The sequence below is a fragment of the Kogia breviceps genome, chromosome 1 (assembly GCF_026419965.1).
Source record: "Kogia breviceps isolate mKogBre1 chromosome 1, mKogBre1 haplotype 1, whole genome shotgun sequence".
NCBI classification, from domain to species: domain Eukaryota; kingdom Metazoa; phylum Chordata; class Mammalia; order Artiodactyla; family Physeteridae; genus Kogia; species Kogia breviceps.
Genome location: NC_081310.1, coordinates 73657650 through 73676638, shown reverse-complemented (window position 1 = coordinate 73676638; position 18989 = coordinate 73657650). Strand labels below are relative to the sequence as shown.

The 18989-nt window shown below is 36.5% G+C and overlaps 1 protein-coding gene across 1 annotated transcript in view; it reads left to right on the top strand.

The window, feature by feature from the left end:
• Positions 1 to 18989, top strand: part of SPAG17 (sperm associated antigen 17) — a 229029-nt gene that overhangs the window by 100332 nt on the left and 109708 nt on the right. Inside the window, exons 16-18 of the mRNA XM_067030751.1 lie at positions 2722 to 2783; positions 3344 to 3457; positions 11048 to 11202. Of these exons, the coding sequence (XP_066886852.1) occupies positions 2722 to 2783; positions 3344 to 3457; positions 11048 to 11202 (331 nt within the window). The remainder of the gene's footprint in view (positions 1 to 2721; positions 2784 to 3343; positions 3458 to 11047; positions 11203 to 18989) is intronic.

Here is an 18989-nt window from a genome sequence, read left to right as displayed (position 1 = left end):
GTAGGCTGGTCTACATCAAGAAACTGTTACATTTGGGTGGGGGAGGGCAGCTGAGCCTTGGTTCCTCACTGTGGCTGTTATATGTAAGGGAATTTTTTGTTGTTGTTGCTAATCTTTTTTTTTTTTGCTTTTTTCCCTAACCCCGAGTCACATTTCTAAAGCATCGACTTTAGGTCTCTTTAAACAAAGCAGAAATTGTTCATGGGTTTCCTACACAACCATCTTAGCATCAGATATGTATAAAAGCCTGTTCCTGGACATGAAGAGCTGAGTATTTGTGCTTTTCTCAACCAAACATCCATCTGAGACTGTTTTTGAACTTGACAGGACCTATTGGATATTTATGAAAAACCTGAGAGTTGATAACTGTGAGGCTATAGGTTTAGATGTGCCCTTTATGCTTGTTGGGTGTTTTTTTAATAAAGTAACTGCTTTGCAGAGGGATCTTGTTATCTCTAAAGTAAAACAGATTAGGAAAGTTGTTTTTCAAAGGGATGAGAATGCATCCATTTCCAGATGTGTCAAAAACTACTGAATCACACTGTCAAGGGATTATGTGGTTGAAGGGAGAAATCAAGAAGAAAGAAAAAATGACTCTTGCTTTACTATTAAATAGAGAGTTCAGATTAGTCTTAGAATGTTCTTTCCTTTGACAAAATAACTGGTGCACAAATTTTTAGAACATATTTTTTAAACTGGAGACTTTTTTCTGCTGGATCCTTAGACACAAGAGGGAATATCAAATCTCCTGGAAAACTGGCAGCCCACAGAATAGAATAATTTTTATTCCACAGATTTCATATCAATTGCTTCAAGGACACATGGGACATCATGGTCTCTTTAGAGTTATAGTTGGCCTGAGTTTTCTCTTGAGTGGGTTTTCTCTTTATATAAATACTGAATTGTCTTTATAGTTTTCTTCTAAATCAAAATGGAACATTCATGCTGTCACCCTCACCAGCCCAAGGCAAGATGGAACTAGTAGCAAAATATAAGTAGCTATGCTCCCCAAAGCAAGGAAAACATTGGACTATCCTGCTTAGACATAATTAACTACTCCCTCTAGAAGCCCAGATAGGCTTCTCTTTGCCACAGAATGAAAACTCAAATCTTATGCTTACCCCCAAATAAGCTTTTGTTGTAGGATTTCTTCCACATTTCTGCTCTCTCTATATGGCTCTGTATTTATTTCCAGTTTCAGTATATTGTATAGACTTCTCTCATTCAATCAAAACATATATATATTTACTGAGCTCCTAGCATGTGTTGGTTGCTCAGAATACAGTTAGGGAAAATAAGATAAAGTTCTTATTCTCTAGAAATTCACATATGATATGGAGAGACAGACATAAACAAATATTATTAGGCACTGATAAATACCATGATCAAAAATAAAGCAGGATAAGAAGTGAAGGCTCTTGAGGAGGTGACATTTGAGCAGCAAAAATATGAATGAAGTAAGGGTTTGAAACAGATGACTATCTAAGGCAAAGCATGCCAGACAGAGCAAAGCCAGTTCAAAAACTTCAAGACACAACAAGAAAGCCAGTGAATCTGGTGTGGAATGAGCAAGGGAGAGTGGAAGGAGGTGTGATTGGAGAGTTAAGCTGGAGCCATTTCATATATGATTTTGTAGGGATTAATTTGCTATTATTCTAAGGGTGATCAAATGTCCGGCTGGCTGTTATTCAGTAGCATGACAGGTATGTTACAAGATTCATCCCCTGACTCTATTACTTTGGTCAAATTTGGAATATGCTATGTACTTTATACATTTCTTTGTTAGAGATTCACAGTCACAAGAGCATATTACAAACTCTGAGACATTCACAGTAAAGATATCTATCCATGTGGAACATATATCATGGAACTCTTCTACGTAACATTTGTTAACTTTAGTAATTACTGAAGCATGGTGATTCAGAAATCAACAGCATGATTCTGTTTCCTCTCTGTCCATTTATATGGCTGTTGGCTCAGTACTCAAGAAGGATATCACAATCCTAGTTATCATATAAGTCTACTGTTTGGTCACGGGGAGAACTAATGTGCATGACTCACATTGGTCCATGGTATGGGGCAGTGGAGTCCAGCTCCCGATTCATTTTATTCATTTAACTAACTTTTTAAAACTCTATAAATCTGCAGATGCCCATTAAATGGGTTTAAAATTAATAAACAATTAATGAGTGGAAAAATAGCTTTACAGGATGGTGTATAGTATTATTTTTTCTGGTAGGAGTTGCCTTTATCTGGTAGTTATATCCTTTCCATACATCCCCTGCCCCTGTCTAGTCTGTCACCCATAAGATATGACCAAGAAGTTTGAAAATCCTTTGTGATAGTTGCCAGCATGACAAGACACAACAGTGCATAGTGAGCAGTTGACATAGTTTAATCAGTAAATATTTGCAGCTTGTAAGGTAAAGGTACATTGTTAGAAGTGAGCCATACAGCCTGAAGGCAGACTATCTAACATGATTTAGGAATGTATTGTATAGGAAGCTGCGTTCTTTTCAAAGGACTTAGCATAACTTTTCTACTTAGACACTGATTTAGAATTATTGACACAGACACCTTTTTGGAGGCATGAAACATGCCTTTTAGGAATTACCTTTTCAGCACAGAAACCTAGATCATATGGCAACCAAAATGCACAGCGTTGACTAAAACAAGAACAAAGCCCAAGCACAACTGGATGTTGGTGTCTTTGATTTACAGAGCAGACCATGAACAATGAGATCAAAGATAAAGCGGTCACAAATGCTGATCCTCTTGAAAAGGTAGGAAATTATTACTCTAAACATGTAGATGCGAGTAAGATGATCTGAGAAAACCATGAACTAAAAAAAGGAGAGAGAGAGAAGCTTAACAGGAGAATGCTGGTGCTAGAGGAGAAGGGATTATTCAGACATCCCCTGACGAGCTCCAACTGGAGAGAAAGGAGTTAATTTCACCAGCCACTCAAGCAAAACTTCCAGGCTCCATGCTCCTCTCTAGACAGTGTGGCTTGGCAACGTCACGAACACCTGCTGGCCATACAGCCATGTAGAACTAATGCTGTCTTGAAGTGAGTTCAGAAAACCTGCCTATAATTGCTAACAGGACTCAGAAGAGTATAACCTAACAATAAAAATATTTAGATTATGTTGCCCATGAAAAAATAAGTCAAAGGCATACTCTTTCTGGCAGCAGTTCTCTTAAAGTGTTGCCATATGGATTTATACATATGCAGATTTCCCCAATTAGATGGAGTGCATGCTGGTTAGTTGATGGAGTCCAAGAGGGCTCCATTTGGACTTAAACAAATTAAGGCTGAAATTGGATTCCTATGATTTTTTAGAAACCCAAGAAGATGACTGTGAAAGCAGAGTTACAGGACATAAAGAAAATGCAGCAACGCAATCTAATGGACTGGAGTTTTACTGAACATTTTAAGCCAGAAGTTCTGCTTCAGGTATTAATGGTCTGTGAGTCTCTGGAAGACAGTCAGATGGGTCTGTAGAGGCATGGTGTGATTTAGAACAGTTCACTTCTAGGTCACTCTCAGATCTAGTTCAGATCAATACTCCCATTTACTTCACCTATAAAGTGAGTTTAATCCCAGATTGAGCTTTGCATGCCCAAAATAGTTTAAAATATACTTTCTAAAAGGAAGTTTTTTATAAAGTCTTTTAAGGAAAAAAACTGTATATATGCATGACTGTTGCACATGTTTTTTGCTTTTTTTAATAGTAATAAAAGTAAGACATTGGGAAGCAACCTTATTTTTCCCCATATTGCCTGTCAGTTCTCTTCAGTTTTCACAACATTTCAAAGTATTTTCTGATACAATTAACAGGTCAATGGAAGCTGTGATAGCTAACATTTACTGAGCACTTACCATATGCTAGTCAATGATTAATATGTATTATTAGCTTATTTAATCTCTTCAGTAATCCTGTGAAGTAGAAACTATTTAAATAGTAGGAAACTGAGGCACCCTGACCAACAGTAACTTTTGTCCAAGGTCACATGGCTGATGAGTGAGAGAAGCAAGATACGAACCCAAGAAATCCAGCCCCAGAACTTGTGCCCTTAACCACTATGAAAAATAATGAGTAATGCTAAAATGAACTTTTTGTTGCTTTTATGTTTTATGCAAAAACCTGTGCTCTTTTGTTTTATCTTTTTAATTTCAATTTTACTTTTATCAAAGTTTTACAACCACATTTTTTTAACATCTTTATTGGAGTATAATTGCTTTACAATGGTGTGTTACTTTCTGCTTTATAACAAAGTGAATTAGCTATACATATACATATATCCCCATATCCCCTCCCTCTTGAGCCTCCCTTCCACCCTTCCTATCCCACCCCTCTGTGTGGTCACAAAGCACCCAGCTGATCTCCCTGTGCTATGCGGCTGCTTCCCACTAGCTATCTGTTTTACATTTGGTAGTGTATATGTGTCCATGCCACTCTCTCACTTCGTCCCAGCTTACCCTTCCCCCTCCACGTGTCCTCAAATCCATTCTCTACATCTGTGTCTTTATTCCTGTCCTGCCCCTAGGTTCTTCAGAACCATTTTTTTTTAGATTCCATATATATGTGTTAGCATACAGTATTTGTTTTCTCTTTCTGACTTACTTCATTCTGTATGACAGACTCTAGGTCCATCCACCTCACTACAAATAACTCAGTTTCATTTCTTTTTATGGCTGAGTAATATTCCATTGTATATATGTGCCACGTCTTCTTTATCCGTTCATCTGTTGATGGACACTTAGGTTGCTTCCATGTCCTGGCTATTGTAAATAGTGCTGCAATGAATATTGTGGTACATGACTCTTTTCGAATTATGGTTTTCTCAGGGTATATGCTCAGTAGTGGGATTGCTGGATTGTATGGTAGTGCTATTTGTAGTTTTTTAAGGAACCTCCATACTGTTCTCCATAGTCATCCACATATTTTTAAAGCCAAAAAATTGTATAAAGAATCTTACAAAAAATAGCAGCTCCCTCCCACTCCCATGCCAAAATTCCCAGAGGTAAAAATCTTCAAGGTATTTACCTGTTTCTTTTGTTACTTAATAATCTCTAAATAACAAGTATATTTAGTCTTAGTTTTAGTTTGGGACATCATCATCAATTAACTCCTTCTTGAGAAAACAGCTTGCCCACCCCCCATATAACACACATTCAGACACATACACACACACACATGCACATACATTCACTCATATACCCCTACACTCACAGCAGCATTTCTCCTTGCCATTCTCCAACACTGTTAACTATATCATAATTTTTGGTTAGATTTCAAGATTTACCTTATTTCAATTATATAAAAACTATTCACAACTGAACTGTATAGTATTCTATGATTACATTTCCTTTTCATTTGTTTAGTTTGTTATGCATTTATCATTACTACCCCCCAAATTCTCTACCAAAGAGTAAATCTCCTCTCAATACATTAAAACCTGACAGATATTCTGTCAATTTTTTTGTCTAAGCAATGCCTTTCCTGTGTGCTCTCAACCTCTGCTTGCCCTCTACTTGTCTTCTCAGTTCACAGGGTCACAAATGAATAGGAATTTTGCCCAAGGAGGGACCAGGAAACTGAGTCTCACCCATAACTGATTTAGAAGATATTTAGATAAAATTTGGGCCTTAGAGTTGATGCTGGAAAGGGTTAAAACTTTGAAGGATATTGGGATTGGGTGAATATATTTTACACATCGGGAGGATATGAATTTGAGAGGCCACAGTGTGGATTGTTAAGTGTTGAACAGTGTCTCTGAAAAGATTTTATAGAATCCTTACACCAGGACCTAAAAGTGTTACCTTATTTGGAATTAGTGTGTCTAAAAGATGTAATCAAGTTAGGATGAGGGCGTTATGGTGTGCTCTAATCAAATATGACTGACGTCCTTGTAAGAAGAAGAAAATACCAAGTAAAGACAAAGACACACAGGGAGAAGAATATTTTGTGACCAGAGAGGCGGAGATTAGAATGATGCAGATGCAAGCCAAAATACACCAAGGATTGATGGCCACTGCCAGAAGCTACAAAGCAGCAAAGAAAATTCTACCAATTTTCAGAGAAAGCCTGCTGCACAGCTGTGGTCCTGTGATCTCCCTTCACTATCATGGCCACATTCTTTGCCTCTATTTCCAGTTAGATACTCTGTCCTCTGAATCCCATGTTGTCCTCCCTCTTGGGTTACTCTTTTTGTAGGGGACCGTCTCTTCAAATTGCTTCCATAAATTTTTGAGGCATTGGTTGTTTGAAAGTATTTTAATTCTATCCTTACATTTGACTGCCAGTTTGGCTTTATATAAAATGCTAAGGTAAAAAGTATTTTCCTTTGACATTTTGAAGACATTCCTCAATAGTCTTTTAGCTTTCCAGATTGTCCTTGAGAAAAGAGAATGAAATTCTGATTCCTGATCACTTGAGTCTGTTTTTGTTTTTGTTTTTTCTTATCTCTGTAAGGTTTTTAAGATTTTTCTCTTTGTTCCAGTGTTCTAGATTTCCTCTTGATGTGCCTTGGTATGTGGTTCTATTCCTCATATTGTACTGGGGAGCCCAGTATAATCCAAGAGACTCCTTCTTTATATTCTGGGAAATGTTCTACAATCATCACTCTAATAATCATCTCCCCTCTGTTTTCTTTAGTCTTTTTTCCTGAAACTCCTATTATTCTGGTGTTGGACTTCCTGGACTGAACTTCCAGGTTCTTTACCTTTTCCCTCCTAGTTTACAACACCTTTTCTTCTTATTCTGGAAATATGGCTCTGCTTTCATTCAATTTTTCTATTGCGTCTTCTGTGTCTGTTGTTATAATGTAAATTTCCTAAAGTTCTATTTATAATTACAAATTACCTCTATAGAGCACACTGTTCACATTCCCTGGTACCATATCTTCTCTTATCTCTATGAGGTTATTAAAGCCCTTTGAAGTCATAGTGTCTTCTCCCTGCATTGTCTCTTTTCCTCAAATTTTTTTTAACTTTTTGTTTTTTAGGGGAGAGGAGGGGAGATCTTCATTTTTCGTATTGGAGAATAATATCTAGTGATATTTGCCTCTTTGTTCATATTAATAATGAGACACTAAAAATATGATAGGAAGTGCTACCTGAGGTCAGGGTAGAGGGAAGTTGTCAATAACTGGACTTTGTTGTTGGGTAAGTTGGCTGGGGGGTTTTCTTGGGACACCCATCAGTGTTAATGTATTAGTTCTGTACTCTTGGGCCATTTAGAGTCTCCAGGAAAAAAAGAAAAATCGAATATCCTGTCTTCAAGATATAACCTACCAGTCAGGGTTTTAGGAGTTGAGTGATAGAGGGAAAGAGTTTAAGGTGTCTTCCCACTCAGCCTCCAGATCTGCGTTGTCCAGTGTGGTAACCACTAGTCACATGTAGTTTCTGAGTACTTGAAATGTTGCGAGTTAAAGTGAGATGGACTATAAGTAGGTTATACACTACATAAGTATAGCTATATAAATGCTGTGCACACCAGATTTCAAGGATGTAGTTGAAAAAGGTGATACATTTCATTAGCAATTTTTACATTAATGACATATTGAAATGTTAATATATTTTTGACATATTAGGTTAAATAAAATATACAGTTATAATTTTACCTTTTTTAACTTTTAAAATATGGCTACTATAAAATTTTATATTACACACATGGCTCACATTTGTGGCTTACCTTATATTTCTCTTGGACCATGCCAATTTAGACTTTTACAGAATTCTTTTTTTTCTGTGGTATAGGTCTCCTTCAGTGGTGCCTAGGGTCCCTCTTCTTAGAATCCACAGGGTCACCTTCTGTTGGGAATAATCCTCCCATCTGCTGAGGTGGGAGATGGACAGTCCCCCAGCTGCTCAGGACTGTTGAGGCTTCTTAAAAGACTTTAACCTTCCTATTTTCAATGCCACTTTCACTCCATTTTCAGAGGTACCTCACTCTGCCATTTCTTGAGCCTTTCTGTATTTCTGCACACAAATGAAGTTCCGTCTGGTCTCTCTTAAAACTACTCTTAGGATTTGGCTTTCCATGTTCTGCTAAATCTGTTACTACTTATCATTCTGCTTTCTAGCTTCTAAAATGCTGTTGCTTTCGTCTCCTCTTCTGTGGCCTTCAACATTGTGATATTAAAACTCAAAATTTTTACAGTCCCTTTACTAAGGGGTTAGGGAGTACATGTGTTTAATCTTCCATTTTTAACTGGAAATTCACTTCAGACTATTTCGATTTAGCTCTGTCCTTCCCACTCCATGAAGCTTCACTTTTCAAGGTCACACATAATTGTCCTGCCAAACCTAAATGAACACTTATCTCTGTTCATCTTCCTTGACCTTTTCATCACAAATCTGATCAATTCCCTGTGAAACACTCTTTGCTCTTGGTTTCCAAGACACCATACTGGATTCCTCCTCAGTGCTCCATTTGGAATTTTGTGGAATACTTCTCCTCCACCTAATATCTAAATATTGAAGTGCCTCAAGTCTCAGTTCTGAATTGTCTTCTTTCCTCTGTAAACATTCTTTTAATGATTTTATCTATTATATATGTCTAACCCTAATGACTCATAAAATTTTATCTTCCAAATTATCTCTATCTTGAGCTCCACATTAGTGTACCTACCTCTAAATTCCACTTGAATTTCTGATAGTCCTCTTAAATATTTAGTGTCCCACATGAAGCAGATAATTTTCCCACCTAAGCATGTTTCACCCCTCATCCATATCAGAAAATATCACCATCAACCCAAAAGGTTAAGAGTCATTCCTTACTTCAGCTTTTCCTTTGTCCTGCATGTCTGATCCATCAAGTTTTGAGGGTATAACCTCAAAATATATCTTCAAGCTCTTCACCATCTCCACTGCTGCTACTTTAATTCAAGTACCATCCTGTCCATCTACTGTAATATCCTCCTAGTCATCAGCCTGCTCCACTCTTGGTCCATGCCAATCCCTTCTGTCCATATCAGATGTTCCATCAATTTCATCTTCTTAGACACACATCTCTGAACTCCAGAATTTTATATAAAAATCTTAATCAGATTTTGGAGAAAAATCTTACCTATCTTGTTCATTTTGTTTTTCTAGAACCTACACAGTGTCTGGCACATAGTAGGTCTTCATTTTTTTTTTTTAACATCTTTATTGGAGTATAATTGTTTTACAATAGTGTGTTAGTTTTTCCTTTACAACAAACTGAATCAGTTATACATATACATATGTTCCCATATCTCTTCCCTCTTGCATCACCCTCTCTCCCACCCTCCCTATCCCACCCCTCTAGGTGGTCACAAAGTACAGAGGTGATCTCCCTGTGCTATGCAGCAGCTTCCCACTAGCTATCTAATTTACATTTGATAGTGAAAGTAGTTAATGAGAACAATATTAATGCAGAATAATAGGTAAAAGCCAAGTTTTAAAAATTTATTTTATTGTAGTATAGTTGATTTACAGTGCTGTGGCCAAATTTTTTAAAAGGACAGGAAATACATTGTATGAAAGCTTATCAAATATTAAGAACTACAGCTCTGAGAAACTTAGTGCTATTAGCAAACCAAATGCAGTAATTTATAAAAAATAAAAGATAACATAATGTACAATTTGAATTTTCACAGGAATGTAAGGTTGAACACTAGAATATCTATTAATAAAATTTAGCACTTTAACAGATTAAAGAATAAAAAAGGACACCTAAAGTGATGCAGAAAAATCATTTGATATGATTTAATAGTCACTAATGATTAAGAACTCAGAACAAACTAGTAATAGGAGGAACTTTTCTAACCTAATAAGGAGTATTAGGTTACATAAACCCTACAGCAAAAAAACAAAAATAAAAACATACTTAATAGATGTCTACCCCAGCAGTAAAAGTAAATGTGAAAACACAAAGATTGTGGAGCTCTCTAATACAAGGAAGAATACATGTTCATCAGAAATAAAAATATTTGGTTTTTGGACTTAAAATATGAAAGGAATTTGCCAAAAAAGTAAAGTAATGGATAGCACCCCACATAGCAAAATTTTTTTAATGCAAAAATATTTACCACATGTGTGTTTCTTGTATTGACTCTCAGGGAACAGATGTAAAAATTTAAATGCCACTTCATAAAGACACTCATAGAGGGGACTAGACTGGGGAAGTACAGGTATTATTTTAGTTATGCTACCAGTGTAAAATTGAAACCAAAAATAAAACAGTCCTTTCCTGACATAATGTGCAATTCCATGCCTTCAGATCATCCGAAAGGTAGAGAACAGAAAGCTGCGGTCACCGAATTGATATGGACAAGGAAAACAAAAGCAAAACCCACAGCTGTCTAATTGCTTTCCCTATGCATGTATTTCCTTATGTTAATTGGCATAAGGAAAAGGCAACAGGACAGCAAGCTGCCTACTCTGCCCCTCTGTGGCTGCAATTGCAATGCTGAAGATAGAATGTTTTGGAAAGAGCCAGGGATAGAAGTCATGTATAAACAATATGTATCAGGAGGACCACTCACAGCATGTCTCTGTACTACAGCATGGTGTAGTGGAGAGCACTATGTGGAGTGTGAAATGTGACATGTAGAGTCGAAAGACTGGTATGGACCCTGGCACCAGAACTTAGGGACTCCCTATTCTTGGACAAGTATCTTATCCCCCCTTGGCCACAACTGATGCTGAAAAATGCAGCTTTTAATATTTTGAAATGGAAAAAAATAATCATACCTATTTATCTGGGGCTTTTATGATGACAAAATGAGATCTATATGAAGGCATGGAAAATGTTAAATAAATAACTCCTAGACTTAATTATTATCTCCCAGCATTAATGAAGAACACTTGAGTAAATGCCTCTGCGCCTGGAGCCTAGGATTTGTTTTTCTTTAAAAGTTGTTAAAATGCTCCTGAAAATGTCTGCCATCTATGCTCTCACCTTGACTAACATCATGGAGATAAGTGGAGAAAAAGAAGGGGCAGAGAAATGCCCTAGCAGGAGACCCTTCTCTTGGGAAAAAGACACAACAATGGATTTGTTTTGATTTTCAGGTTCTTCAAGAAGCCAATCAGCAATACAGGTGTATTGATTCTTATTACCACACCCAAGATAACTCTTTACTGTTGGTCTTTCATAATCCAATGAATTTGCAACGTCTGCACTGTGAACATTGGAACATTGCTCTTCACTCTAATGTTGGATTCAGGTAACCAACTTAGATAGTTTGGTTATTTAGTTGTCTTAGCTTAGTTTGTTAGTTACCTAGTTTTTAGTTCTTATAGCCTAAGCTGGGTGGTTAAACTTGATAAAAAAACATTTGTGTGATACTATAGATTCAATTCAGCTCACCAAGTTGAATGTGTGTGCCAGGCACTGTGATAGGCATTGAAACTATCTCCCCGAGGAAGACAGACGTCATTCCCTATCCCATTGAATCTAGGGATATTATTAAATTACATTTGATTCATTTAGACTCCAATAAAACAGCCTCTGAAAGATTTAAAGTAGGAACTACAAAATATGACATTCCTCATGCTGGTTTGTGGTAACTCCACTTGATCTAGGGAAGACTCAAAAGTAGGGCAGCTGAGTGACACATGCAGTCAGGTTCCCAGCAAACTGAGGCCTCTAGGAATCAGTGATTTTTTTTCTTCCCAGATTCTTATTCCATTGCTAACTTAAAATTTTGCTTTCTCTTCTTATTAATGAGGACTTTTCATTATTTTTCAATACTGGTTAATGTATATTCAGTATTTGTTATTTGTATAGAATTGTTTTAGTCCTAAGGGATACAGAAAGATACAGAGGATGAACATGGTCCTGTAGAATAATTGGGGAAATAGGTTGTGTGCATACATATATGCATACATGGGAACACACATTTTAAAGTCATGAGATGATTTTTCAAAATTAAGGCACACAACAGATGTACCAAGCTAATATCTTAAACTGTGCTTTTCTTTGTTTTGTTTCTCATTCCAGTAATTTTACTTTTCATTTCTTTGCCAACTAGGACTTCCAATACAATTTTGAGAACATCTTTGTCTTGCTCTAGGTTTTGAATATTTATCTATTAAGTATGTTTTTGCTTTTGTTTTTCTGCTGCAGGGTTTATGTAAATACTCCTTATTAGGTTAGAAAAATTCCTCCTGTTACTAGTTTGCTCTGAGTTCTTAATCATAAGTGACTATTAAATCATATCAAATGATTTTTCTACATCAATTTAGGTGTTCTTTTTTATTTATTAAAGTGCTGAATTTTATTTATCGATATTCTAGTGTTCAACCTTATTCCTGTGAAAATCCAATTTGTCCATTATGTTATCTTTTTTTATAAATTACTGCATTAGGTTTGCTAATAGATTATTTACAATATTTGGATCTGTAATCGTGGGTAAAACTCAACTATAATTTTACTTTCTTTAAATGTTCTTGTCTGGCTTTCGTATTGGGGTTTTATTAGCCTCATAAATTAATGGGTGGATGTTCTCCTTTTTCATTTCTATTTTTTGATTTTTTGAATGAGTTTGTGCAAGACTAAGGTATATGTTCCTTTGGCATTTGGTAAAACTTCCAAATAAGAACATCTGGACCTGGGATGATGTTTAATTACTGATACAACTTCTGTCATGGTTATTAGACTCTTTGGGTTTACTATTTATTTATTTACTTACTTATTTATTTATTTTAACATCTTTATTGGAGTATAATTGCTTTACAATGGTGTGTTAGTTTCTGCTTTATAACAAAGTGAATCAGCTATACATATACATATATGCCCATATCTCCTCCCTTTTGTGCCTCCCTTCCACACTCCCTACCTCACCCCTCTAGGTGGTCACAAAGCACAGAGCTGATCTCCCTGTGCTATGCGGCTGCTTCCCACTAGCTATCTATTTTACATTTGGTAGTGTATATATGTCAATGCCACTCTCTCACTTCATCTCAGCTTACCCTTCCCCCTCCCTATGTCCTCAGGTCCATTCTCTACATCTGAGTTTTTGTTCCTGTCCTGCCTCTAGGTTCTTCAGAACCTCTTTATTTTTTAGATTCCATATATATATGTTACCATACAGTATTTGTTTTTCTCTTTCTGACTTACTTCACTCTGTATGACTGACTCTAGGTACATCGACCTCACTACAAATAATTCAATTTCGTTTCTTTTTATGGCTGAGTAATATTCCATTGTATATATATGCCACATCTTCTTTATCCATTCATGCAGTGGTGGACACTTAGCTTGCTTCCATGTCCTGTCTATTGTAAATAGTGCTGCAATGAACATTGTGGTACATGTCTCTTTTTGAATTATGGTTTTCTCAGGGTATATGCCCAGTAGTGGGATTGCTGGGTCATATGGTAGTTCTATTTTTAGTTTTTTAAAGAACCTCCATACTGTTCTCCATAGTGGCTGTATCAATTTACATTCCCACCAACAGTGCAAGAAGATTCCCTTTTCTCCACACCCTCTCCAGCATTTACTGTTTGTAGATTTTTTGATGATTGCCATTCTGAGTGGTATAAGATGATACCTCATTGTAGTTTTGATTTGCATTTCTCTAATGATTAGTGATGTTGACCATCCTTTAATGTACTTGTTGGCAATCTGTATATGTTGTATGGAGAAATGTCTGTTTAGGTCTTCTGCCCATTTTTGGATTGGGTTGTTGTTTTTTTTTGATATTGAGCTGCATAAGCTGCTTGTAAATTTTGGAGATTAATTCTTTTGTCAGTTGCTTCATTTGCAAATATTTTCTCCCATTCTGAGGGTTGTCTTTTCATCTTGTTTCTGGTTTCCTTTGCTGTGCAAAAGCTTTTAAGTTTCATTAGGTCCCATTTGTTTATTTTTGTTTTTATTTCTATTTCTCTAGGAGGTGGGTCAAAAAGGATCTTGCTGTGATTTATGTCATAGAGTGTTCTGCCTATGTTTTCCTCTAAGAGTTTGATAGTGTCTGGCCTTACATTTAGGTCTTTAATCCATTTTGAGTTGGCTTTTGTGTATGGTGTTAGCGATTGTTCTAATTTCATTCTTTTACATGTAGCTGTCCAGTTTTCCCAGCACCACTTATTGAATAGGCTGTCTTTTCTTCATTGTATATTCTTGCCTCCTCTATCAAACATAAGGTGACTATATGTGCATGGGTTTCTCTCTGGGCTTTCTAGCCTGTTCCATTAATCTATATTTGTTTTTGTGCCAGTACCATACTGTCTTGATTACTGCAGCCTTGCAGTACTGCCTGAAGTCTGGGAGCCTGATTCCTCTAGCTTCATTTTACTTTCTCAAGATTGCTTTGGCTATTCGGCGTCGTTTGTGTCTCCAAACAAATTGCGATATTTTTTCTTCTAGTTCTGTGAAAAATGCCATTGGTAGTTTGATAAAGATTGCATTGACTCTGTAGATTGCTTTGGGTATTATAGTCATTTTCACAATATTGATTCTTCCAATCCAAGAATATGGTATATCTCTCCATCTGTTTGTATCATCTTTACTTTCTTTCATCAGTGTGTTATAGTTTTCTGCTATAGGTCTTTTGTCTCCTCAGGTAGGTTTATTCTTAGGTACTTTGTTCTTTTTGTTGCAGTGGTGCATGGGAGCGTTTCCTTAGTTTCTCTTTCAGATTTTTCATCATTAGTGTATACGAATGCAAGAGATTTCTGTGCATTAATTTTGTACCCTGCTACTTTACCATATTCATTGATTAGCTCTAGTAGTTTTCTGGTAGCATCTTTAGGATGCTGTATGTATAGTATCATGTCCTCTGCAAACAGTGACAGCTTTACTTCTTCTTTTCCAATTTGGATTCCTTTTATTTCTTTTTCTTCTCTGATTGCTGTGTCTAAAACTTCCAAACTATGTTGAATAATAGTGGTGAGAGTGAGCAACCTTGTTCCTAATCTTAGTGGAAATGGTTTCAGTTTTTTACCATTGAGAACAATGTTGGCTGTGGGTTTGTCATATATGGCCTTTTATTATGTTGATGTAAGTTCCCTCTATGACTACTTTCTGGAGAGTTTTTATCATAAATGTGTGTTGAATTTTGTCGAAAGCTTTTTCTGCATCTGTTGAGATTATCATATGGTTTTCATCTTTCAATTAGTTAATATGGTGTATCACATTGATTGATTTGCATATATTAAAGATTCCTTGCATTCCTGGGATAAACCCCATTTGATCATCATTTATGATCCTTTTAATGTACTGCTGGATTCTGTTTACTAGTATTTTCTTGAGGATTTTTGCATCTATGTTCAACAGTGATATTGGCCTGTAGTTTTCTTTTTTTGTAACATCTTTGTCTGCTTTTGGTATCAGGGTGATGGTGGTCTTGTAGAATGAGTTAGGGAGTGCTCCTCCTTTTGCTATATTTTGAAAGAATTGGAGAAGGATAGGTGTTAACTCTTCTCTAAATATTTGATAGGATTTGCCTGTGAAGCCATCTGGTCCTGGGCTTTTGTCTGTTGGAAGATTTTTAACCACAGTTTCAATTTCAGTGCTTGTGATCAGTCTGTTTATATTTTCTATTTCTTCCTGGATCAGTTTCAGAAGGTTGTGCTTTTCTAAGAATTTGTCCATTTCTTCCAGGTTGTTCATTTTATTGCCATATAGGTGCTTGTAGTAATCTCTCATGATCCTTTGTATTTCTGCAGTGTCCATTGTTACTTCTCCTTTTTTATTTCTAATTCTGTTGATTTGAGTCTTCTTCCTCTTTTTCTTAATGAGTCTGGCTGATGGTTTATCAATTTTGTTTATCTTCTCAAAGAACCAGCTTTTAGTTTTATTGATCTTTGTTATTGTTTTCTTCATCTCTCTTTCATTTATTTCTGATCTGATAGTTATGATTTCTTTCCTTCTGCCAAATTTAGGGTTTTTTGGTTCTTCTCTCTCTAATTACTTTAGGTGTAAGTTTAGGTTGTTTATTTGAGGTGTTTCTTCTTTCTTGAGGTAAGATTGTATTGCTATAAATTTCCCTCTTTGAACTGCTTTTGCTGCATCCCATAGGTTTTGGGTCATCATGTTTTCATTGTCCTTTGTTTCTATGTATTTTTTTTATTTCATCTTTGATTGCTTCAGTGATCTCCTGCTTATTTTGTTTAGCCTCCATGTGTTTGTATTTTTTACAGTTTGTTTTCCTGTAATTGATATCTAGTCTCATAGCATTATGGTTGGAAAAGATATGTGATATGATTTCGTTTTCATAAATTTACCAAGGTTTGGTTTGTGACCCAAGATAATCTATCCTGGTGAATACTCCATGAGCTCTTGAGAAGGAAGTGTATTCTGTTGTATTTGGATGCAGTGTCCTATAAATATCAATTAAGTCCATCTTGTTTAAGGTTTCATTTAAAGCTTGTGTTTCCTTATTTATTTTCATTTTGGTTGATCTGTCCATTGGTGAAAGTGGGATATTAAATTCCCCTACTATGATTATGCTACCGTCAAATTCCTCTTTTATGGCTATTAGCATTTGCCTTATGTATTGAGTTGCTGCTATGTTGGGTGCATAAATATTTACAATTGTTATATCTTCTTGGATTGATCCCTTGATCATTATGTAGTGTCCTTCTTTGTCTCTTGTAATAGTCTTTATTTTAAAGTCTATTTTGTCTAATATGAGAATTCCTACTCCACCTTTGTTTTGATTTCCATTTGCATGGAATATCTTTTTCCATCCCCTCCCTTTCAGTCTATATGTTTCCTTAGGTCTGAAGAGGGTCCCTGTAGACAGCAAATATACAGGTCTTGTTTTTGTATCCATTCAGCCAGTCTATGTCTTTTGGTTGGTGCATTTAATCCATTTACATTTAAGGTAATTATCAATATGTATGTTTCTATTTCCATTTTCATACTTGTTTTGTTTTGTTTATGTAGGACTTTTCCTTCTCTTGTGTTTCCCGCCTAGAGAAGTTCCTTTAGCATTTGTTGTAAAGCTGATTTGGTGATGCTGAATTCTCTTAGGTTTTGCTTGTCTGAAAAGGTTTTAATTTCTCCATGCAATCTGAATGAGATCCTTGCTGTGTAGAGTCATCTTGGTTTTTGATTTTTCCCTTTCATCACTTTAAATATGTCCTGCCACTCCCTTCTGAGACTTGCAGAGTTTCTGCTGGAAGATCAGCTCTTAACCTTATGGGGATTCCTTTGTATGTTATTTGTTGTTTTTTCCTTGCTGCTTTTAATATTTTTTCTTTGTACTTAATTTTTGATAGTTTGATTAATATGTGTCTTGACGTGTTTCTCCTTGTATTTATCCTGTAAGGGACTCTCTGCACTTCCTGGACTTGATTGACTATTTCCTTTCCCATATTAGGGAAGTTTTCAACTATGGTCTCTTCAGATATTTTCTCAGTCCCTTTCTTTTTCCTCTTCTGGGACCCCTATAATTCGAATGTTCGTGCATTTAATGTTGTCCAGAGGTCTCTAAGAATGTCCTCCATTCTTTTCATTCATTTTTCTTTATTCTGCTCTGCAGTAGTTATTTCCACTCTTTTATCTTCCAGGTCACGTACCTGTTCTTCTGCCTCAGTTATTCTGCTATTGATTCCTTCTAGAGAAATTTTGATTTCATTTATTATGGGGCTCATCATTGTTTGTTTGCTCTTTAGTTCTTCTAGGTCCTTGTTAAATGGTTCTTGTATTTTCTCCATTCTGTTTCCAAGATTTTGTATCATCTTTACTCTCATTACTCTGAATTCTTTTTCAGGTAGACTGCCTATCTCCTGTTCATTTGTTTGTTCTGGTGGGTTTTTACCTTGCTCCTTCATCTGCTGTGTATTTCTCTGTCTTCTCATTTTTTCTTAACTTATTGTGTTTGGGGCCTCCTTTTCACAGGCTGCCGTTTTGTAGTTCCTGTTGTGTTTGGTATCTGACCCCAGTGGCTAAGGTTGGTTCAGTGGGTTGTGTAGGCTTCATTGTGGAGGGGACTCATGCCTGTGTTCTGGTGGATGAAGTTGAATCTTGTGTTTTTGGTGGACAGGACCACATCTGGTGGTGTGTTTTGGGGTGTCTGTGAACTCAGTATGATTTTAGGCAACCTCTCTGCTAATGGGTGGGTTTGTGTTCCCATCTTGCTAGCTGTTTGGCATGGGATGTCCAACACTGGAGTTTGCTTGTCGTTGGTTGGAGCTTGGTCTTAGCATTGAGACAGAGATCTCTGGGAGAGCTCTCACTGATTGGTATTATGTGGGGCCAGGAGGCCTCTGGTGGACCAATGTCCTGAACTTGGCTCTCACACCTCAGAGGGTCAGGCCTGACACCTGGCTGGAGCACTAAGACCCTGTGAGCCACACGGCTGGAGTGCCTTCAGAGTTGGAGATGCTGGCCTGCAGTGTCTCTCCTTCTGTGCTGCACACTAGGATCACCTGCTTGTTACTTGTTTTGCCCCAAAGGTAGTGTTCCACAGAGAAAAACTATAGCCTTGAAGACAGTCACATCTCTGAGATGGCTTTTCTTTCCTTTGTGCTTAGTCTGGTTTCCCTTGCTCACAGGGGGCCACGTGCAGAGGCCTTGCACCTGGCTCTTCCAACCAGAGTTCCTAGTGCTAAATGGCTGCCACCAACACTTCAGCTCAGGCAGGCCATGTGCAGAAGTGCAACAAAGGACACTGCATCCAAGATGGCAGCCAGGGACCGTGTCTTACCATTAAATTTATAAACACACATTTTTACTTAAGGATTGATCCCTTTCCTTCCTTTTGTTAGATTCAGTTTTCTTAGTTCATTCTTAGCATGTGATTTTTTAAAGTCATACATTCCATTTGTATTCTTCTAGAAGTTACACTTATCCTTTTAAATCACATATTTAAACATTTTTATATAATAACTAGGATTAAAGAATATTAATATCATTTCACAGAAAATGTTAAAATCTTTAACATATTTTCACTTACTCCCAAAAAATCTCCTACCTCCCATTTAGAAATTGCCTAAAAATTTTATTTCCAATTGTAAAGTAGTATTTTTTAATCATAAATAAGTGGCATAAATAGTTACCTAC